Source organism: Protomyctophum parallelum (assembly GCF_964188405.1).
Source record: "Protomyctophum parallelum genome assembly, chromosome: 8".
Classification (NCBI taxonomy): Eukaryota; Metazoa; Chordata; class Actinopteri; order Myctophiformes; family Myctophidae; genus Protomyctophum; species Protomyctophum parallelum.
In genome coordinates this window covers 49010958-49031624 of record NC_139703.1, presented here as the reverse complement: position 1 = coordinate 49031624, position 20667 = coordinate 49010958, and the positions used below count along the sequence as shown (strand labels likewise).

The window sequence follows — 20667 nt, the reverse complement described above, 5'->3', positions numbered from 1 at the left end:
GAACTTGGGTTGATATGTTTCCACACACACACAGTATGAGTTATCATTTGCCATTGTGTCTGTTTCCCTATCTCAGAGTGAAGTTCAATGTTAGGTCATAAGAAGTGTATTAGTTGATGCACATATTTTATACTTAAACATTGCAAGGTAAAACTAAGTAGTACATACCTGCCATTGCCTCTGGATAACCTACAGATCAAAAATTCTCTTAACTTATACTGCACCTGTTTTTGGTTATGACACTTTGGTTTGATTCAGTTGCCTCACTCTTAGGAACTAAATTTAGCCTATATGTATGTACAGTACTAAAACCTGAGAGGAAGATGACAAACCAATCTAACAACCTCCTGATTCACACGCACGCACACACACACACACACACACACACACACACACACACACACACACACACAGCACCACTTATTTCAGAATTTATTTTATTTGTTTTTTCTTAATGTAACTTGTTTGGAACACAGCCAGTTAGTTCAATTGAAGCAGCAAAAGACATGAATGAAATTAAAATAGGACTATAAATATAACACAAGTTCAAATGCAGTTGTGTACACATCTAGGCATTCTACAACCATCAACCATCTTTCAGTCTCAGGCATGTTTACATGATCTCCAATGCAATCATTCAGTGATGATTTGTGCTCGCTGTTGTCTACAGGGTCAGGCCTTCCATTTGAAAACGGTGCAGCATAGCATAGGGGTAGGGGTGGATTTTGTTGTGGAAAAACACATCACAAAACAATAAATGCGATTAGAAATGTAATAAATGAAAGTTGCTAAAATGAAGGTTCCCTGGGTTTATAGGAGGATTGTCACCCAAATCACCCAAATAAATCCAAGCCCCACTCTGACACACTAATAGACACTAAAGTTCAATGTCTGTGCCAAATCCACAACATTAACAACATTTAAAAAAAAATGCATTCCTTACATTTTAACCCTTCAACAAATTGCATGATTGATCACTGACTGAAAAGCATCTCTTTCTCTCCCTCTTCTTTAGTGGATGTGACAGTCACCAATCAAGTTTTGTCATCGCTAAGTGGGGAGCAACCTATGGACCTGAGTGTCACCCAGAGGTTGGTTCGTCCTGGCCTGGACTCGGCCATGCTTGTCCCCCACCACCCCTTCTTCCTTGGACCCTTCTCTTCCCAGCCTTGCTCCCAGTTTTCTCAGCAACACTTACAGGTAAGGGCATACTATTTACAATTTACAATTTACAATTTAGGCATTTAGCAGACGCTCTTAATCCAGAGCGACTTACATTAAGCAAGAACAAAAAAGCATGGGAATACATCACAAAAAAGCATTTATCATGAAACATGCGTAAGCTAAGAAAGTAACAGTGGAATATCTATATGATGAAACTATACATCTATACTACTATGCTATACATCTGTACTATGGCGTGCTATGACTATATACAATGCAATAGTGCTGTCTACATAACATGCTATAAGTCTGTATCAGATGCTATCTAAGTCTACAGAAATGCTATCTAAGGGGGTAGGGTAAGTGCTATGGGCCATGATGGAGTCTGAAAAGGTGGGTTTTCAGACTACGGCGGAAGATTGGGAGTGATGCTGCAGTTCTGACTGCAATGGGAAGTGCATTCCACAGTTTTGGAGCCAAAAGGGAGAAGAGTTTTGGACGTGTGGAGCGTTGTCCCGGCATTTTTAGTGAGGGTACTTCCAGCTTCCCTGCAATATGAGTAAAGCTTCAAAGAATAAACGTGTCTTCGCTACTAGTGATAATAACTCCCTCAACAGCTCCCCCACCAGCCAGAACAGGTCATTCATCACTGCAGCTGAAAAAGGGCTCAGAACATGCATAGATAAATTATTAACGTTGTTTTTTTATACTTCTATAACATAAGAACAATTTATTTTTTAACGCAGCACACATGTCCACTTTAACCCATTCTGAACGGGCACCCATTTTGGTGTTAGCATCATGTTATGCTTTAGCTATTGAAAAATAGCAGATCTACAAGCTCATAGCGCGCCACCGAGTGGCGCGATACGAGCTTGTAGGTCTGCTATTTTTTGAAAATTCGAAGAACGACTGACATTTTTTAGAATCTGATCTCAGGTCAGAATGGGTTAATCAGACCAGTGTGTGTCCAGTGGAAACCTCGTATGAATCTGATCTCAGATCAGAATGGGTTAAAATCATCAAGATATAAATTATACAAGTAGTGCCAGCGGAGCCCGTTGGAGCCTCTACATCGCTGCCCGTTGGGCACTGACTGGCCTACTTGAATCGATGCAAGTTGGAAATGCATGCCCCACCCAGACAGAGCATGTGATCGGAGCGGAGCGCGGAGCGAGCGAGGAGCGGAGCGGGGGGATTTTGACGTGAGCGCGGAGCGGGTTTTTAAATGTGTCAGATTGACTTCCGGAGCAAGAACTGTCCTCCGCTCCGAGCCGCTCCGAGCCGCTCAATGCACACGGCACGGCTAATTTACATGCGGTCTGAAACGAAGGCCTTCAGGTTTAATTAGCCAATTTCAGGAAAACAGCATTTTATTTTTCCCCCGTCATTTCTTTCTGCTGAGCGGAGCGGGCATCTGAGTGTAGCCTCGGAGCGAGCACGGAGCGGGGAGCGCTCCATGCGTAAATGAAGGTGAGCGCTGAGCGAGCGAGGAGCGGCGTGGGGGGAGATGAACGTGAGCGCGGAGCGAGCGTAACAAAAGCCGTCGAGAGCGAAGAGCGGAATTATCGGCTGCTCCGCTCCGCTCACATGCTCTGCACCCAGATAATATTTGTCCGTGTCCCTTTTATGCCCATATATGGAGTTCCTTGTCAGGCATGCCCAAATATGGAGTCTATGCAGACGTCAGAATGATGTCAGAGTGATGTCAGAACAGGCCAGCTCCATATATGGACACTGGGCAGGGGACCTGGGCAGAGGGCCTTTTTGGTTCTGGACAACCGTGGGTCCGACCGACTCGACACCGTCGAGCACTGCATCCCCCGTGGTGGGGTTGAATCATAGAGTATATATATTTATAGAGAAGACACCCGAGTTCTCCTCCCATCCACTTGCATTGAGTTGCTCAAAAGCGCATGAGGCGGATTCACTCCTCCTTCCGGGTAGGAACAGAGTGCATTCTGGGACGGATTGCAATGGTGAGTGGCCCCAAACACATGAACGCGCTGCCGTTAAACGCGCACGAGCGTCGTCCGTCGTGAACGTGTACAATGATAGTCAACGGACAGCGCGTTCATGTGTTTTGGGGCCAGGCTGCAATACCTTCATTCGGCCACTATGTCCATTTCGCCTCAAGATTTCCTCTGGGTGCCTTCTCTATAAATATATATACTATAAGGGTGGAACGCGTGTGTCGAATTTGAAGTCGGTTTGGACGAATGGTTCTCGAGTTACGTGGATTACAGACGTACTGTACAGTACAGACGTACACACAGAGACTTGGTGCATTTATAGTTAGATAAGAATGAATACATTAGTGAATCAATCACAGCTAAAAAGCTGCTTTTTAGATAGCCTTCACCATTAGGGTATTGCAGGTAGGTGACCAGTTTAATTTGATGTTGACTGAATGGAGTCGCCCAGGCTTCTCCCTCTACACCGAATCTGTTTGTTGAAAAATAGTCGATCTACAAGATCCCAACGCAATGTTCTGATCTGCTATTGTTTTCTGAATGTTTGCCTATTTTGGACAAATGTTCGCCTGTTATGACCCCAAAATTGTGGTTAATTAATAATTGTATCACTCTCTTCAACAGGCCGAAGTCAGAAATCAGTTGTATTTTAGAAAGTGACCACTTTAGTAGTAGGAGCAATGGTCAAGAAGGGTCTCATGGGAATGTTTTCCAGTTTATGGTTTATGGAATTCCCATATCCTCCCACTGCAGATCTGGGACTGGCTGAATAGTTGAATCATTCAGGATGTGAATTCTTTAAGTGCAAGACCGATTTTAAGCAAACCAATAGAAGTTTTCAAGTTTCAACATAATAATAATAATAATAAATTGTATTTATTCAGGGCACTCAAGGTCGCCGTACAACAAGATAAAAACAGTTAATACAAAACACAGTTAAAAGCACTAGCAACAAAGTACAGCTTGCAGCACAAAACACAGAGGTCACACAGAACATACTGTACTACTAAGAGCTCCATGAACATACTGTATAGCAACAATAGATTGCATTCAGATTGAATAAAGCACCATTCTGAGTTAATGGTTAATGGATGTAGCCTAATGGTGTGATAGCCCGTAAATCCATAATATCCGTGTATGCGTTAGTTAAGCCTTTCTGAATGGGCGGTCTCGTGCATACACCCTATGCTGTTGGGCTGTTGTGGCTCACAAGTTCAGCACCTATTTTACTTTGTGTCTTTTCAGTATAACTTTGAACAAAGGCAAAGAGAGATGGACCGCGAGAACACAGAGGAACTTCAACAGCTGATGCACAAGAGCAAGAAGGAGCAAAGTAAGTAATGCGTGTTAACTTAACGTCCTCCTTAACGTTAATGTTGTGGTTTAGGTTTAGGTTTCTGTGGAACACCACATTATGTGAAACTTAAGCTGGCCGAGGCTTAATGCAGGTGTCATTCCTGTCAAGGGAAAACAGGCAGTGTTTTGAACAGTGTCATCATTATTCTCTGTGACTGATGTGTGTTGTTGACTCAGGGTTTGGAGGAATGAAGATGGTTTTCCTGATTCCTGATAGGATGATTGTTTTTCTCATTGACTGGTGCAGGTGCAGTAGCCAGTCCACTGGTGAGGCAGAAACTGAGGAAGGTATTGATGATGAAGAAGCATGCTGCTCTGGAGAGGAGCACGCCCCCCAACCACAACAGCTCTAACAGCAGGAGCATTCCGACAGGAATGTGGATGTAGGTGGATGCGGATTTATGCAGGATGTGCAGTATGTATGTGGGTTGATGTACAGTAGGTGAATGTGGATATTCAGTGGATGTACCTGTAGGTCCATCACACGCAGATCAGATCATAACCCTGAATAAGGCCTTTTGTTTGTAGGTGAACATGGATGCAGATCAATGTGAGATTAGGGTTGTCACAATTCAAAAAAAATCAAATTTGTAATTTTGGATTAGTGTTTCTCCATTTATATCCCCCCTGCTGGTATTTGTTTCGCCTCCTCCCCGCCTGATCTTCTCTTAAAGGACCACTTCACCACTTTTCAACCTATCTTCATATAATGGGTCCTCACTAATAATCATGAAAAAATGTCACGATTCTTTTCGACTCAGTCTGTGTCTCATAGGAGGGCTGTGGGCAGTTTAGAAACTGTCTTCCAGTGACATCATCATTAGGCAGATTTTTTTTTAAACAAGATTTTTTTACAAAGATATTAAATTTTTCATTATCGTGAGAACGATGGGTTCCATTTTCGCATTGCAACTTTTCAGGACTAGAAAGCCTGCAGTTTCTATTAGCTTGTATTCCCCATCGATGATGTCACTGGAAGACGGTTTCTGAACTGCCCACAGCCCTCCTATGAGACACAGACTGAGTAGAAAAAAACTGCACCATTTTTTCATGATTATTAGTGAGGACCTACTATATGAAGATAGGTTGAAAAGTGGTGAAGTGGTCCTTTAAGCGCAATACATACTCCTGTCCTTCCGTTCAGAAAGGATTCACAAACTATAGTTTGGCGAGTCAGGACGTTCCGAGCAAAGGTTCTGGGACCGCCCTTCCTAAACTAGGAATGATATCAAATTAAATTTGTAGCTATACCACCTCCCACTCAACAAAGAAAAGTTTGGTCGTCAGAAGGAGTATACTGTATTGTGTTTTAGCCAATTGTATGGTGGGGAAAAATAAATGAAAGCAAGCATTTAAGTGACAAAACAAATGTCCATGCTGTAGCCGACTCTTTGTTGGTCCCTGTTGGATTGCTGTATTGTATTCTGCACTCTTTTCCATATAATACACCATGGCCACTCTTTTCCATATAATACACCATGGCCACTCTTTTCCATATAATACACCATGGCCACTCTTTTCCATATAATACACCATGGCCACTCTTTTCCATATAATACACCATGGCCACTCTTTTCCATATAATACACCATGGCCACTTCCAGAGATCGTTGAAGAATTGAAATCCACCTGAAATCTGTTTTTGGTGTTCCTTACACATCAGGGGGTTCTCAACGTTTTTGGCTGGGGACCCCCGGAAATTCTTGGGCCATGTCTCGCACCATGGCCCAATTGGATTTGAGACGCTATTTGCTGGTAGAGAACGCTGGATTAAATCATTAATCTGTGTTGTAGTCGTATGTAGAGCCATGGTATGAGGCACCAAGCTGTGTCAGTTCAGAGCCATCTCTTCAGATAATTACATTTGAATGTCACTAGTTGTCACTGCATTATAAACTCCACTAATGTGTAGTGAATAGTGTTATAGTATGGAAAAGACTCTAGTTTGATAAAGCTCCTAATGTTTGAACATGTGGCGTTTACATTCTTGTATTTCTGTTAATAGAATTAATACAAAACTGATAGTCTGGTTTTGTCATCGCTACAAAACTAATTTGTTTGAGAATCATAACATGCCTAGAAGAGATTATAGAAAATAGGCTAAGATGAACCAAAAATCTTGTTCATCTTGTTTTGTTTTGTTCTTTGCATGGCATAGTTCTACAAATCTACAAAAACCTTAAATACACTGCCAAGTTTTAAGTTTCAATCAGACATTTCCTTTTAAAACAAATTTAGACGGAAGTAGACCTTCATTTGTAATTTATGCTGGAAAACAAGCCATGTTTGATGGTTAACACAATTGAATAAATCAGGTTTATTGTTAGTTTTCTCTGTGGCGGCCACTATTGCACACATGGAATAGTTTTTTGAGGAAATAGTGCCACACAGAGACTCCAGCATGCTCAGTAGAACCACAATGCATACAAAACAGAATGGTATGCAGAAATGTTACTGTTTTACTGGATACCTTGTTAACGCCAACCATCTCCCCCCACTTATTTAATCCTTGATGTTATTATTGGTTGCCCAGGGAACTTGGCCGTGATCCTGACATGTCTCCAAAGCCACAGTCTGAATCCTGTGATGAGAGCAAAGGACGTGCCCTTCGTAGGACAGGTAAGGAACCTTTGGCTGCTATGATGGGGCTCCCTCTGTCAGGTACAGGCCAGATGGCTCCCTCTGTCAGGTACAGGCCAGGTGACTGAGGGGTGATGGGGCTCCCTCTGTCAGGTACAGGCCAGGTGAATGAGGGGTGATGGGGCTCCCTCTGTCAGGTACAGGCCAGATGGCTCCCTCTGTCAGGTACAGGCCAGATGAATGAGTGGGGATGGGGCTCCCCCTGTCAGGTACAGGCCAGATGAATGAGGGGTGATGGGGCTCCCTCTGTCAGGTACAGGCCAGATGAATGAATGGTGATGGGGCTCCCTCTGTCAGGTACAGGCCAGATTAATGAGTGGTGATGGGGCTCCCTCTGTCAGGTACAGGCCAGATGAATGAGTGGTGATGGGGCTCCCTCTGTCAGGTACAGGCCAGATGAATGAGTGGTGATGGGGCTCCCTCTGTCAGGTACAGGCCAGATGAATGAATGGTGATGGGGCTCCCTCTGTCAGGTACAGGCCAGATGAATGAGTGGTGATGGGGCTCCCTCTGTCAGGTACAGGCCAGATGAATGGGTGGTGATGGGGCTCCCTCTGTCAGGTACAGGCCAGATGAATGAATGGTGATGGGGCTCCCTCTGTCAGGTACAGGCCAGATGAATGAATGGTGATGGGGCTCCCTCTGTCAGGTACAGGCCAGATGAGTGGGCTCCCTCTGTCAGGTACAGGCCAGATGAATGAGTGGTGATGGGGCTCCCTCTGTCAGGTACAGGCCAGATGAATGAGTGGTGATGGGGCTCCCTCTGTCAGGTACAGGCCAGATGAATGAGTGGTGATGGTAGTCTGGTTTGGGGCTCCCTCTGTCAGGTACAGGCCAGATGACTGGTGATTTTCCACTTTCTATTCTCAGTGCTCAATGTAATCTGAGTTACTCAGACTTCAAAATCGCAAGCACTCCTCTTATGACAGCTTCACTTTGCGGGGTATCTTGGATACATGATACTTTCCAGTATCTAAGGAAACTTTCATTAAGTTACCTATTCTGGATGAGGGAGGGAGAGAAAGAGAGGGAGAGAGAGAGATATAGTGGCAGAGTGAGAGAGAGAATGGAAGTGTACTTTCGGCCGAGACAGGGGAAAGTCATCAAGTACCAGGCCTCCAGGGTGAGAAGGAGACCCAACAGTCATAAAAAAACAACAGTGCAAAGCGAGACACAATGGCAAGAGCAGTTACATAACGTTAAGCCAAGGTATGCGTAAAATGAACTGCGTGAGAGGCGCGTCCCGAGCAGGTCTACCAGGCTGTATGAGTGACACAAGGAGTGGTTGATCTGTTACAGTACACTAACCATGTCGTTATTTACCCGTTGTTGCATTAGCAACCGTCTCCTCAACTCCACAGACTGCTTAATGCACGCACGCACGCACGCACACAAACAAGTTTCTATTACTATGCTTGTAAGGACATTTTAGGACAGTGATTTTATGAATGGCATTTTGTTTTTTACATTGCATCTACAGTGTATAAGAGAAAAGCCAAAAATAGCCGATCTACAGTACAAGCTCACAACATGTCAAGCAGCGACGCCGCGTTACAATAATACAAGAACACACAGGCTCACACGCACACTCCATCCTGTACTCTTAGCAATAACAATAAGCCGTCCTTTATCTGCTCTGAAACAGCTACTGTACGGGTTGTTTGTTTTGTTTGGCCAAGTTGCAGCCCGAACCAATGTCAACACAAGTGTTTTTTTATCCTACTGTCGCTGTATCACAAGTTTCTTCATTGGGTTCACGATGCAGATTTGTTTCACAGGCTTCGTCATGCATAAATGAACCAGGCTTATGATTTGAGTGCACAGTATTTATGGTCAGATTTTCTCTGGTCAAATGCTGATCCGTGGTTGTGGAGCTTGCGGGCAAAATTAACATTTCCTTTTCCTGTGTGCACACATATCTGTGTGTATGCGTGCATGCGTGCGTGCGTGCGTGCATATATGCCTTGTACATAACATGCGATGATGGATTTGTATGCGTTTGTGTGTGCAGTGTCTGAGCCGACCCTGAAGTGGAAGTTAAAGAAACACATCAACACCAGGCAGAGTCCTCTACAGCGAAAGATCAGCGCCCCTCCCACCATCAGGCACAGGACCGGAGACCCCCTGGGTACAGTACCGCTATGTTCTACAGAACCTTTGCTGGATCAGAGCCCAATAGAAGATCTTGAAACATTTTCAGAGTTTATTTTTTTATTTTAACCCATTCTGACCTGAGATCAGATTCTAAAAATGTCAGTTTTTTTTTCAATAGCTAAAGCACAACATGATGCTGACACCAAAATGGGTGCCCGTTCAGAATGGGTTAATGATGAGTCAGTCTGATCCAGGTTCCAGCTTGGGTCAATGCACCCGACGTAGTATACTTTTATGTTGCCATTTATCGTTATCACAATGTAAATATTTCAAAGGATTTATAGAAAAAAAAATACCATGTCATTTTTACATTATGTTGTTAAGCCATTTAGGCCTGACGTCGAAATTGATGAAATGTCTTCTAAATCCTGACAGTTTTCTGTCAGGATTTGCGCCACATTTTCACGATTTTTCAGAAAACGCGGCGCTATGAGCTTGTAGATCTGCTATTTTTTTAAATAGCTAAAGTATAACATAATGCTTAAAACACCAAAAAGGGTTCCCACCCAAAATGGGTTAATATTAATGGTATATTATCATTACAATATTAGTGTTTGCCCCGCTTGCAATACCCTCTGGGCCCACTAGTGGTCCCTGGCCCACAGGCCATCTACAGAGTTACACACCTGAACACACAAACACAAACATATGTTCTACAGCAGTTACAATACATAGCCTACCTTTATACCTCCAAACATCAAGCACATACTGTATGGGAGACCTATGTTTGATGTAACAATTTGTATATGATGATCTATGTAACACAGTTTGAAGATCAGCTATTTTAGCTATTTTTGAAATAGGGCTAAAGTGGTTAACCCATTTTTGGGGCGGGAACCCCTTTTGGTGTTTTAAGCATTATGTTCTACTTTAGATATTGAAGAAATATCGTGAAAATGTGGCCCAAATGTTTGAATATATTCTTTCAGAGCGAACAGTTTTTAACTCAAGTCTTTGCTTCTTGGGGGGGGGGGGTCCCTGCCTGGAACAAGATATTTTCAGATGGGGCTCGGCGGGCAATTACATATATTTTTTGGGGGAAAATGTTTGAGAACCACTGACATAGAAACACGGGTTTTTCAGAGAACTGTCAAGATTTACAAGACATTTGTAGAATGGTCCTCAGGTTTAAAGTGGTTAACTAAGCAGCTGAATGGTCCTCAGGTCTAAAGTGGTTAACCCATTCTGACCTGAGATCAGATTCTAAAAATGTATGTTTGAAAATGACAGTTTTCTGAAAAAGCTATGTTTCTATGTCAGATTTTTCAAAAATAGCAGACCTACAAGCTCTTAGCGCGCCACTCGGTGGCGCGCTATGAGCTTGTAGATCTGCTATTTTTCAACAGCTAAAGCACAACATAGTGCCAACACCAAAATGGGTGCCCGCCCAGAATGGGTTTTAACTAAAGCAGCTTCTTGTCCTTTCGGTCACAGCAGACTCCTCCCAGAGCAGCGGCAGCACCCCAGCCTCAGGTGGAAGCTCACCCAATGACAGCCCCCTGTCAGACAACGGGGGGGCCATCCCACTGACGGCTGGACTGGGGCAACGGGGCCCCCGGGACAACGGGGCCCTCCCACTGACGGCTGGCCTGGCCCATGAAGTGAGTCCATCTTTCTCCCTATATGTTGAACCCTTATGGAAGTCCTTAATTCGTCTCAGTAAGAGGCAGACATCAAACCATTGTAAAGACAAATGTGTGGTATCTCGGTATCCACATTAGAAACAAACAATGGCGCCTCCAATGTGGATCTCTGACTTGATGGGGTCAGCCTGTAACACCAGTCAACCATTACGTCAGATGTCCACAACGTCGGCCTATCTGTGACGTACAAGTCCACATTTTGAGAAGTGTTTCAGTGTGATTGCGGCCCCATTGACTTACATTATAAAAAAGTTAAAGTAAAATATTTCAAAAAAGTATACATGTGAAAACAAATGAGTGGAGGTACTTCTGTGGTAGCGTGGATACAAAGGTTTGGTGCTGATCGCTGATCGGACCACCAATTTGTGAGGCTAGTTCTGGACAAGTGCACAGACACAAACCCTGTAATAGCATGCAGCTAGTCTCTTGCAGAATCACGACGTAAAAAGTCTGCTGATCAATTAGGATGGTTTACACGTATAAATGTGTAAACCTATACCTATATATTAATGAATCAGGATCAGCTTTGAATATCTACAATCTGTATAGCATTGTGATCATTTGCAGAAAGGAGAAAGGGGCAGTTATTCCATTGATTTTATGTCAGGTGGTAAGGTGGTATCGAATCAGTTGAATGTTCATTGGGCATTAAATGCAGTACAGTAGTGTTGGGCGATGTTTTAAAGAGGGAGATTTGAGAAGGCCACAATAGACCTTGCCCATGTTACTTGATCACTCCTTATCTAATTAAAGCATTAATATCAATCTGTGTTCCAGGTAATGCACTTGTATATATTTCAATAGGCAGGCAGTTAGCAATGTTTTTTTAACTGGTAAATATAGATTACCACCGAGGCTGATACTGTAACTAAAGTGCTTTTTTATCATATCACATACTGGAAGGATGTATTTACAGTATATTCGCAAGGAGTTCCAGGAGTTGTGCGGAATCAATGCATCACACATAAGTATCGCAGCTCCTTTCATCTCAGCATTTATAAACGTGTGTCTGTACCAGGGGGGCAGTCAGACAGATATTTAACCAGGGGGGCAGTCAGACAGATATTTCGTGAAGCCTCTTTTGAAATCGAGACTTCCTGAAAGTTCATATAATGGCCTGTTGTGGCGCTAGACTGGACCCAAAAAGCCCCATAGCTCCATAGAGGTTCCATGTATTTGGGCCCAACTTCACCTAGACTGCATTACCTTAATAAACATGGTCATGAATACTTTCTGCTTCCAGTCACTAGTTTTAAAGTCTCATTTCTAATGTCATAATATTCTTTTTGGAAAATTATGGTCCCATTTATAAAATAAATTATCATAAAGTCGCGTATGTTCTGAGGGGCGTGGCTACCGTTACAGTCTATGATCGGGATCCCCCACTCACTCGAGTCAAAATAAAAACCAACGGAGATGAAGGGGGGGGGGAGTCCCGCCTCGTTGTCTGGGCCAGCCAATGGCTCAGCTGGGCCCAGAACGGATCAAGAAAGATGGCGACTTACAGTGCATTAGAGTGCAAGGAATTTCAGGCTTAATTTTACGATCATGTTAGACCCGGGGAACGCTTTTGTCCATATTTTTTTACAGTCTATGGTCTGTACATGCCTCTCTCTCTCTCTCTCTCTCTCAGGCCCAGAGGCTTCTGCTAAAGGATGGCAGCTTAGCGTATTTCACCTTGCCTCCCTGTTCAACCACTATGCCCACCATCTCTGCTGGACTACCCGCACAGGTCAGGTCATGATTCAAACCAGCTACTGGACACTTAAAGGGACACTTCACCCTTTTTGCAAAAATGTTAATGACGTTTAGAAGCTTTAGAACACTTTCCGGGGGGTCTTTGTGTGTAATATGTGGTTTTAGATATTTTAGATTGTAGCAGTGAGCACAGTGTCTCTGATGTCATGGACACTGGTCTAACTACCTTCCTGGACTACAATTCCCATAATTCTTTGGTGCACTGCTCCTCCTTGTGGATAGGGGGAGAGCTGTCTTACTGAGACAAAATGTAGTCCAGGAAGGAAGTGAGCCCAGTGTCCATGACATCAGAGACACCGGGCTCACTGCTACAATCTAAAATATCTAAAATCACATATTGCATACATAAAGACCCCCAGGGAAGTGTTCTAAAGCTTCTAAACGTCATTAACATATATTGTTTTGCAAAAAGGGTGAAGTGTCCCTTTAACACAAAAGTCACTCTTAAAAACTCTGATTGGGCTTTTTCTGCTACAGAGCAATGATAAACGTACAACCATCCATTTGTGTTTCGAGTCTGAATAATAGCCTTTATGCCACGCGGTATATATAAAGGCTGCTGCGAGTTCTGTGTTTTCACTTTCATACTCCAGTTGTATGTGATAAGAAGGTGATACGGTGGTTAGTTAACCCATTCTGACCTGAGATCAGATTCATACGAGGTTTTCCCACTGGACACACACTGGTCTGATGAACCCATTCTGACCTGAGTTCAGATTCTAGAAATGTCAGTCGCTCTTCGATTTTTCAAAAATAGCAGACCTACAAGCTCGTATCGCGCCACTCGGTGGCGCGATATGAGCTTGTAGATCTGCTATTTTTAAATAGCTAAAGCATAACATGATGCTGCTAAAACAGAGAGATGTGTTTGGGTGAGTGGTGGTGAAGCGCTTATCACTGTGGTGTGACATCATGTGGAAGTTTTCGGTGGTCACCTAATCTTATCACCTAAAACTAAGTATGAATAGGCCTAGTGAATGTGCCATTTCCATGTGGTGAGTCAGACATACGGTTAGTTGGTGAATACTTTTTACTGAGCACTTAGTCTTGTTTTATTATGTGATAATTTCACCTTGTGCTTTCCACCCTTTTACTCCAACTCTACGAGTCTACGCTATTTCTAATTCATTTTCATTCATTCACTCAACCCGACATCCTCTCCTCTCCTCTCCTCCTGTCATTAACCCATTCTGACCTGAGATCAGATTCATACGAGGTTTCCACTGGACACACACTGGTCTGATTAACCCATTCTGACCTGAGATCAGATTTAAAAAATGTCAGTCGTTCTTCGATTTTTCAAAAATAGCAGACCTACAAGCTCGTATCACGCCACTCGGTGGCGCGCTATGAGCTTGTAGATCTGCTATTTTTCAATAGCTAAAGCATAACATGATGCTGACACCAAAATGGGTGCCCGTTCAGAATGGGTTAATCAGGGCTTGACATTAAGTAATACATCTTTCCGGACAAGTGCATTAAAATTGTACTTGTCCGTTGGTTTCGTTTTTTCTGTGACACTCCTAGCATCCAACAGTATTCTCTGGCATTATTGTCTGGCTTTTCCTAATAATCACCATTCCAATATTGTTAATTGCCCTAGAATGTCTGCGGTCTTATATACATTACATGTATAATTCCAAATATACACAGCCATAGATCGGTCCTATCCACGCACTGACGCACGCTTAGCAGACTGACCACGTCGGCATTTAAACTTGTAGCATTGCATGTTTACTCACCCAATAAGACTTGGGGTCAGATATTGTCCTCTAGTTTAATATCCATTTGAAAGTTCTGGCAGAAAACGTGTGTCAAGTAAAATATCACCACTTTTCCATGAGGAAAAGCTGAACTGAAAATAGGAAAACGCCCTGTGGGAACAGTCAATGTTTGGGAAGCACAAATGTATGAGGCACACAATTGGCAGGTGTGTTGCGATTGTTGTGGGGTAATTGATCACCACCTATTTTGTGTGCCCCATACATTTGTGCTTCCTGCACTCATTCCAGGCCCCTCGCCCATTTTACTAAATACACATTTTCTGCCAGAACTTTGAAATTAATATGACGAGCTAGGTCAGTCTGCTAAACCGTGTGTGGATATAGGACCGATCTATGACTGTGTATTTGGAATATGATGAAATGTATGTAAGATCAGACATTCTAGGGCTATTACTGTAACTTTTAAACTGAGAATATTAATCTAATATTCAAACAAAATGTATTCACCAAACTAACTTACAGTTAGTTGATTTAAAATGTATTTGTGTGTGTCCGGACACGTGACTTTTGTGTCCGGACAAGTGAATGGTAAATGTACTTGTCCGAAGGACATGCCTTAAAAAAGTTAATGTCAAGCCCCGTTAATGATTCTTGTTTACCTCCTCAACCTCCACCCAGGCTGACAGGGAGTCCATGAGCCAGTGTGTGGGACGGGCCATGCCGATGCCTGCCTTGCCACAGCTGTACCTGCCTCTGGACAGCAGCAGTCCAGGCCTGGCCCAGCGACTACAGCCTGTGCTCATACTGGAACCACACACTGGACTGTTGCACACTCAATTTCTCACTGGTAGGTAACCACACATGTTTAAAACAGACGCACAACCGGGGCATGCACGCATGTTTTGACATGGATAAAACACACAAAAAAACACATGCATAAATAAATGGGAATGCACACAAAACTTGGCTAATGTCACACATTACACATGTCCATTTGCACTAGAAGCTATGCAAGGTTATTATGCTATAGTTTAGATTTATTTTGCTGTCTTTGAAGATTTTTGACAAAGACTAATATGTGTTAACTTCAAACCCTGCTAATGTGTAGTACCTGCATGTATGCCCTATGCATAGAACAATAGCGCCCTCTACTGTCACTGGACAATAAAGCTGACTTGTACTGTAGTGTAAATCAACCATAATATCTCATACTGTACACAGTGTGACGTTGCCCAAACAGCCAAGGCTCCAAGAACAGTCCAAAGATATAGTTTTAGGGTTTTTATTTCTCCAAATGAACACTTGAGGAAAACACAAATTAACTAAACCCAACTGGAAAATAACGCTATACCTTGATCACACAAGGCCCTGTAGCTCTCCCTCTGGGAAGTTACACGTGCTCCTGCTCACAGTGGATCCTACCACAGGACAGTGGATCCTAGCACTGGATCCTAGCACAGGACAGTGGATCCTAGCACTGGATCCTAGCACAGGATCCAGTGGATCCTAGCACTGGATCCTAGCACAGGACAGTGGATCCTAGCACTGGATCCTACCACAGGACAGTGGATCCTACCACAGGACAGGAATCAATAAGAATTATTCCAAATACTTCCTTTTCTTAAAGTTTTCTGTTGTTTCTTGGCAATGGTTACAGACAGGGAATTAGAAAGTTTGGAACGTTTAACACACATTTGATTTATTTTATTTGGATCTGCACAAGAGGCGTAATACAATAGACCCAAACACTGATCAGAATTAGGTTATACATTATATGGTCCAACCAGATATAGCTGCTGCACATGCTGCTTAACACACAGAGGGAAAAGAAGAGAAAAAAATAATATATATATAGCACATTGTTGACATACTATTACTTGACACTACTAGACAGGATGTTTGTTTTGGGTTTTTTAAGCCACCTAGGGATAAATGAAACGCAGCTTTTTTTTTGCATTTGTTTTTAGCAATCCACCCAATTGCAGACCCCTGAGCACAAGTTTATGGACATGGCCCAGACTTTCAAATACAAGGACAATAAGTTGACAGTTATATCCCAAGGCCATAATACGTTCCACCAGAAGCTGATATTTCATAAGTTTGAATGTAAAAAACAAGTGTCCATATACAAATCAAATGGGCAGCCTATTTCAAATATAGTGACAGTTTTTCTAATTTCATTGATGAACACAATATCTGGGGTATTTGGAATATTTTGTAGTGAATTGACATGTGTGTCATCGTGATCAAACCAGTCTATTTTTACAGTGCTGTGTTTATACATTCTTGTTGTCCTGTCCACACACACACACACACACACACTGTATACAATAGAGCACCGAAGTCCTGACGTAACTCGCTCATCCCGACGATTCCCCTGGTTCGCGGAAGTAATTTCTCTATGGAGAATAACATGGGGCGATCTTAATATCGTCTACTATAAGCGTTGTGGTCCAAAAATAAACAAGCTGTCTCTGCGTTATTGTCAGGGAGGTGTCTCTGTATCGTTTGCAACAGTCAGTCACTCATATATGATACAGTCTGCTTCTAGCGAAAATCTAACTAATTCAGCAGCAGTAACATTAGCGTTTTCTCTCATTCAGTTGATTCTTCATATCCATATGAGTGAAGCGGCCGGGGTGACATGTTTATTTTTCAAACACAGTTCTTATATGAGGCGATCTCAAATCGCCTCAATGGGGATTTCAATGCAACTAAACAAATACATGAACCTGGGGACAGACGCCCTCTACTGAAAGTGACGTCAGACTTCGGTGCTCTATATACACGTATCTATATTCTGCCTTCCTCCCCCCAGTCCGCGGGCTGAGTCCGGTGGCCGTGCAGCAGCCGACCCATCTCCTGTCGTCCCCCACCAGAGGGGAAACCCTGGGGGTCCAGTCGGCCCACAAACTCCTGGGTCGAACCCGCTCAGAGCCACCGCCCTACAGCCATTCACCGGCGCCCGCTGCCGCCAGCCTCCACCCATCCACCCAGCACCAAGTCTACCACAACAGCCTGATGTTGGACCGGCTCAAGCAGAACAAGGTGAGTAACTTGTGAGGACATAAAAGATTACACTTTTTCTTTTCCAACAATGTATTTATTGATTTTCCTTTTTCCACACAAATGACAATACAAATATACAAAAAAACAATGAACATTACAAGACAATTACTCATATAAAGAAAGCAAAACAACAATAACCAAAAAAATTAAAACAACAACAGCACTACTCCTCTTCAGCTCCATCCATTAAATGTGACAAATTATTGTTCTTAATGTATCTTATAAAACGGCCCCACACCTCCTGAAACACTTCTTGTTTGTCCCTAAGAATGTATGTAATCTTTTCCAAAGGTAAACATAAAGACAATTCCCTGAACCACTGTGTAATACTTGGTTTGTCTGGCCTCTTCCAGGTCAACGCTATCACTCTCTTAGCTTGTAAAAGACATATATTGTGGCAACACAGGGGAGAATAGGCAAGATTCACAATAAAATAAGAGAGAGAACGAGACCAGGTGAGCCACAAACAATACACGCACAGCACATCCAAGTGGGTCCAAAGGTTTCAGTTAAATCTTGTACTCACTTGTGAGATCTCCCTCATACCAGCCTCCTCCTCATGAACAGAGAGATTCCTGCTTCCTCACTTCCTCACTCACCAGGCAGCTTGGGCGTCGGCTATTTAAAAGCTTCTGCTGATTGCCTTACTGGCTGCATAGGTCCCATTGGCTGCAATACCTGTACAGGGTGATATACTCCCTCTATCACCTCCCCCAGCCTCCTTCTGTGGGGAATAGGCCTGGCTGTTTCCCCTGGTTTGCCACAATGTCTATAAACATTTGTTCATTACGCTTTATCTTATGTCCCTCTGGATATAGACCGAGCAGGAAGAACTTTGGTTCTGGTACAATATTTATTGACAAAATCTTCTGTGTTTCCTGCCCGACCTTCCCCCAAAAATCCATCAATTTTGGACAGGAACCATAGACAGTGGAACAATGTGCCTCTGTCTTCACCGCATTTGGTGCATACATCCGGAATATTACAATTATACTTATTGAGTTTAACTGGTGTGATGTACACTCTCATAAGCCAATTGTATTGTAGAAGTTTTAGACGAGTATTCACAGGCTGGGATTGAGCTTGTTCCACTGATAAATCCTCCTGAATATCTGTTCTCCAGGCATTAACCCATTCTGAACGGGCAACCATTTTAGTATTAGCATCATGTCATGCTTTAGCTATTGAAAAACAGCAGATCTACAAGCTCATATCGCGCCACTGAGTGGCGCGATACGAGCTTGTAGGTCTGCTATTTTTGAAAAAATCGAAGAACGACTGACATTTTTTAGAATCTGATCTCAGGTCAGAATGGGTTCATCAGACCAGTGTGTGTCCAGTGGAAACCTCGTATGAATCTGATCTCAGGTCAGAATGGGTTAAGCCTATCTTCCGAGGACTCTGGAGAAAAGTCAACCAATAGAGCAGGGGTCCCCAAACCTTTTCCTGTGAGGGCCACATAACTTTTCCCTTCTCTGATGGGGGCCGGGGTCAGTTTGTAACAGAAAAGGTGTGACGATCGCAGGGGTGCCTAAACGTAAAAACATTTATTTTTTTCCAGAAAGCCACACATAACCAAATATTAATAACCAGTGCACGCAAAAATCTGATATTATCCCCCTTCCGAATGGGTCATTATTCATTAACCAAAGCTTTCTCCAGCACAGACATGGATGGGGCCAGCATGGATTGCTCCAGATTAGTTCTAATAAAATCCCTCAGTTGCAGATATTTAAAGAAGTGTTTGCGAGGGATATCATATTTAATGACCAGTTCCTCAAACGAGAGCATACTCCCCCTATACCCCTCTCAAATACATCCCTTAATTGACCTACTGTATTCCCCTATCAGCCCATAATTACACTTTTAACAATAACAATAACAAAAAAGCCTGAGTTATATTTAGTTGATGAGCTTGGAATTTAGCTTTAACTACCCAAACCCTATCATGACATGAGCTTATAGAGCTGCTCTTTTTTGAAGAACTCTTTCAACTTTTTCAGACATTTTGCGTACTGGTATATGACATGCCCATCTTAGGGATATTAGGGCTAAAGTGGATAAGATTAAAAAAATTGAGTAACCTACATTTTTAAACAAATGACATGTACTGTATGTAACTGGAGGTTACTTCAGTAACTATGGTTCTTTAAGCAAAATTAATGAGCTAAATGGTTCCCGTATGGAGAGCGCCCATAGGCAAACCATTTAGTCAAATTAAGCTTAAAAGAACTGGAGGTTACTTCAGCAACCATGGTTTCTTTAAGCAAAAGAGCGACATGGCTTGCCAGGCGCTCCCCATAAAAGCAAACCATTTGGTGAAATGAAGCTTTCTTTGGTCCCGTCATGTCAGTCAATGAACAAGTCCAGCGAGAAGCCGCGCCTCATGCAGATCCCCTCAGAGGACATGGACCTGGAGGAGCTGGGCTCCGGCTCGGAGCTGAGCTCCGTCTGTGAGGAAAGCTACCACAGGAGGAGGCAGAGCGGAGCCAGCACCGACTCGCTCTACGACACAGAGTCCACTGCCTCCTCGCGGGAGAGCCTGGTGGATCACGCTCACCCACTCAATCAGGTACTGCCCACACTCAAACTCAGAGGAAGTACTGTGCAGTGTACACTGTATAGGCTACACCCAATGAAAACCATTAAAGATTGACCAGTAAGGGGCGCTGATGGCTTAGTCTAGTGGTTGAGGCACATACCATACAATACATAGTAGCCTGACAGCGAGTCCCTGGTCGATTCCTGAGCCAGGCGGACCTTTGCTGGGTGTCACTCCTTCCCCGTTTCCCGTCAAATCCCCCAAAAAGAGAGGCAAGGCCGGGGGAAGAGAGATCAATCATCATCTCCATATACCTCATTAATGTTCACTATGGGATGTCTCAGACCACAGATGGTTCCAAAACATGCTCAGTGCTCAGGGACAATTCGACATGGGCGGGTTGGGAGGCAAACCAGTGACCTTCTGATCACCAGATGTCCTCTCTATACCCACTAAGCTGCCCTGACAACTGTTTTTGAGGGGCGCTATAGCTCCTATGTCCAGCTTTGAGGGTTTTGTGTGAACACAAACATTGAAGACAAAAGTGAGGACCAAAGTGATTGGCCAGAATGAGATGATGTATGATGATAAGATAAGAGCGCCCCTCACTTTCACAGGGTGTGATTTTTCTTTCATGGAAGTAG

General features: G+C 43.3%; 1 protein-coding gene across 4 annotated transcripts in view; it reads left to right on the top strand.

Moving 5' to 3' along the window:
- LOC310863352 (histone deacetylase 7-like) overlaps positions 1-20667 on the top strand; it is a 97126-nt gene that overhangs the window by 41271 nt on the left and 35188 nt on the right. For 3 of the 4 annotated variants that reach the window (XM_083771624.1, XM_083771626.1, XM_083771627.1), the window contains exons 2-11: positions 1016-1200; positions 4383-4470; positions 4741-4876; positions 7027-7112; positions 9145-9261; positions 10722-10888; positions 12564-12662; positions 15091-15259; positions 17231-17460; positions 19835-20053. In XM_083771624.1, coding sequence (XP_083627750.1) covers positions 1016-1200; positions 4383-4470; positions 4741-4876; positions 7027-7112; positions 9145-9261; positions 10722-10888; positions 12564-12662; positions 15091-15259; positions 17231-17460; positions 19835-20053 — 1496 coding nt within the window. The remainder of the gene's footprint in view (positions 1-1015; positions 1201-4382; positions 4471-4740; positions 4877-7026; positions 7113-9144; positions 9262-10721; positions 10889-12563; positions 12663-15090; positions 15260-17230; positions 17461-19834; positions 20054-20667) is intronic. The other variant, XM_083771625.1, reaches the window with a different exon arrangement.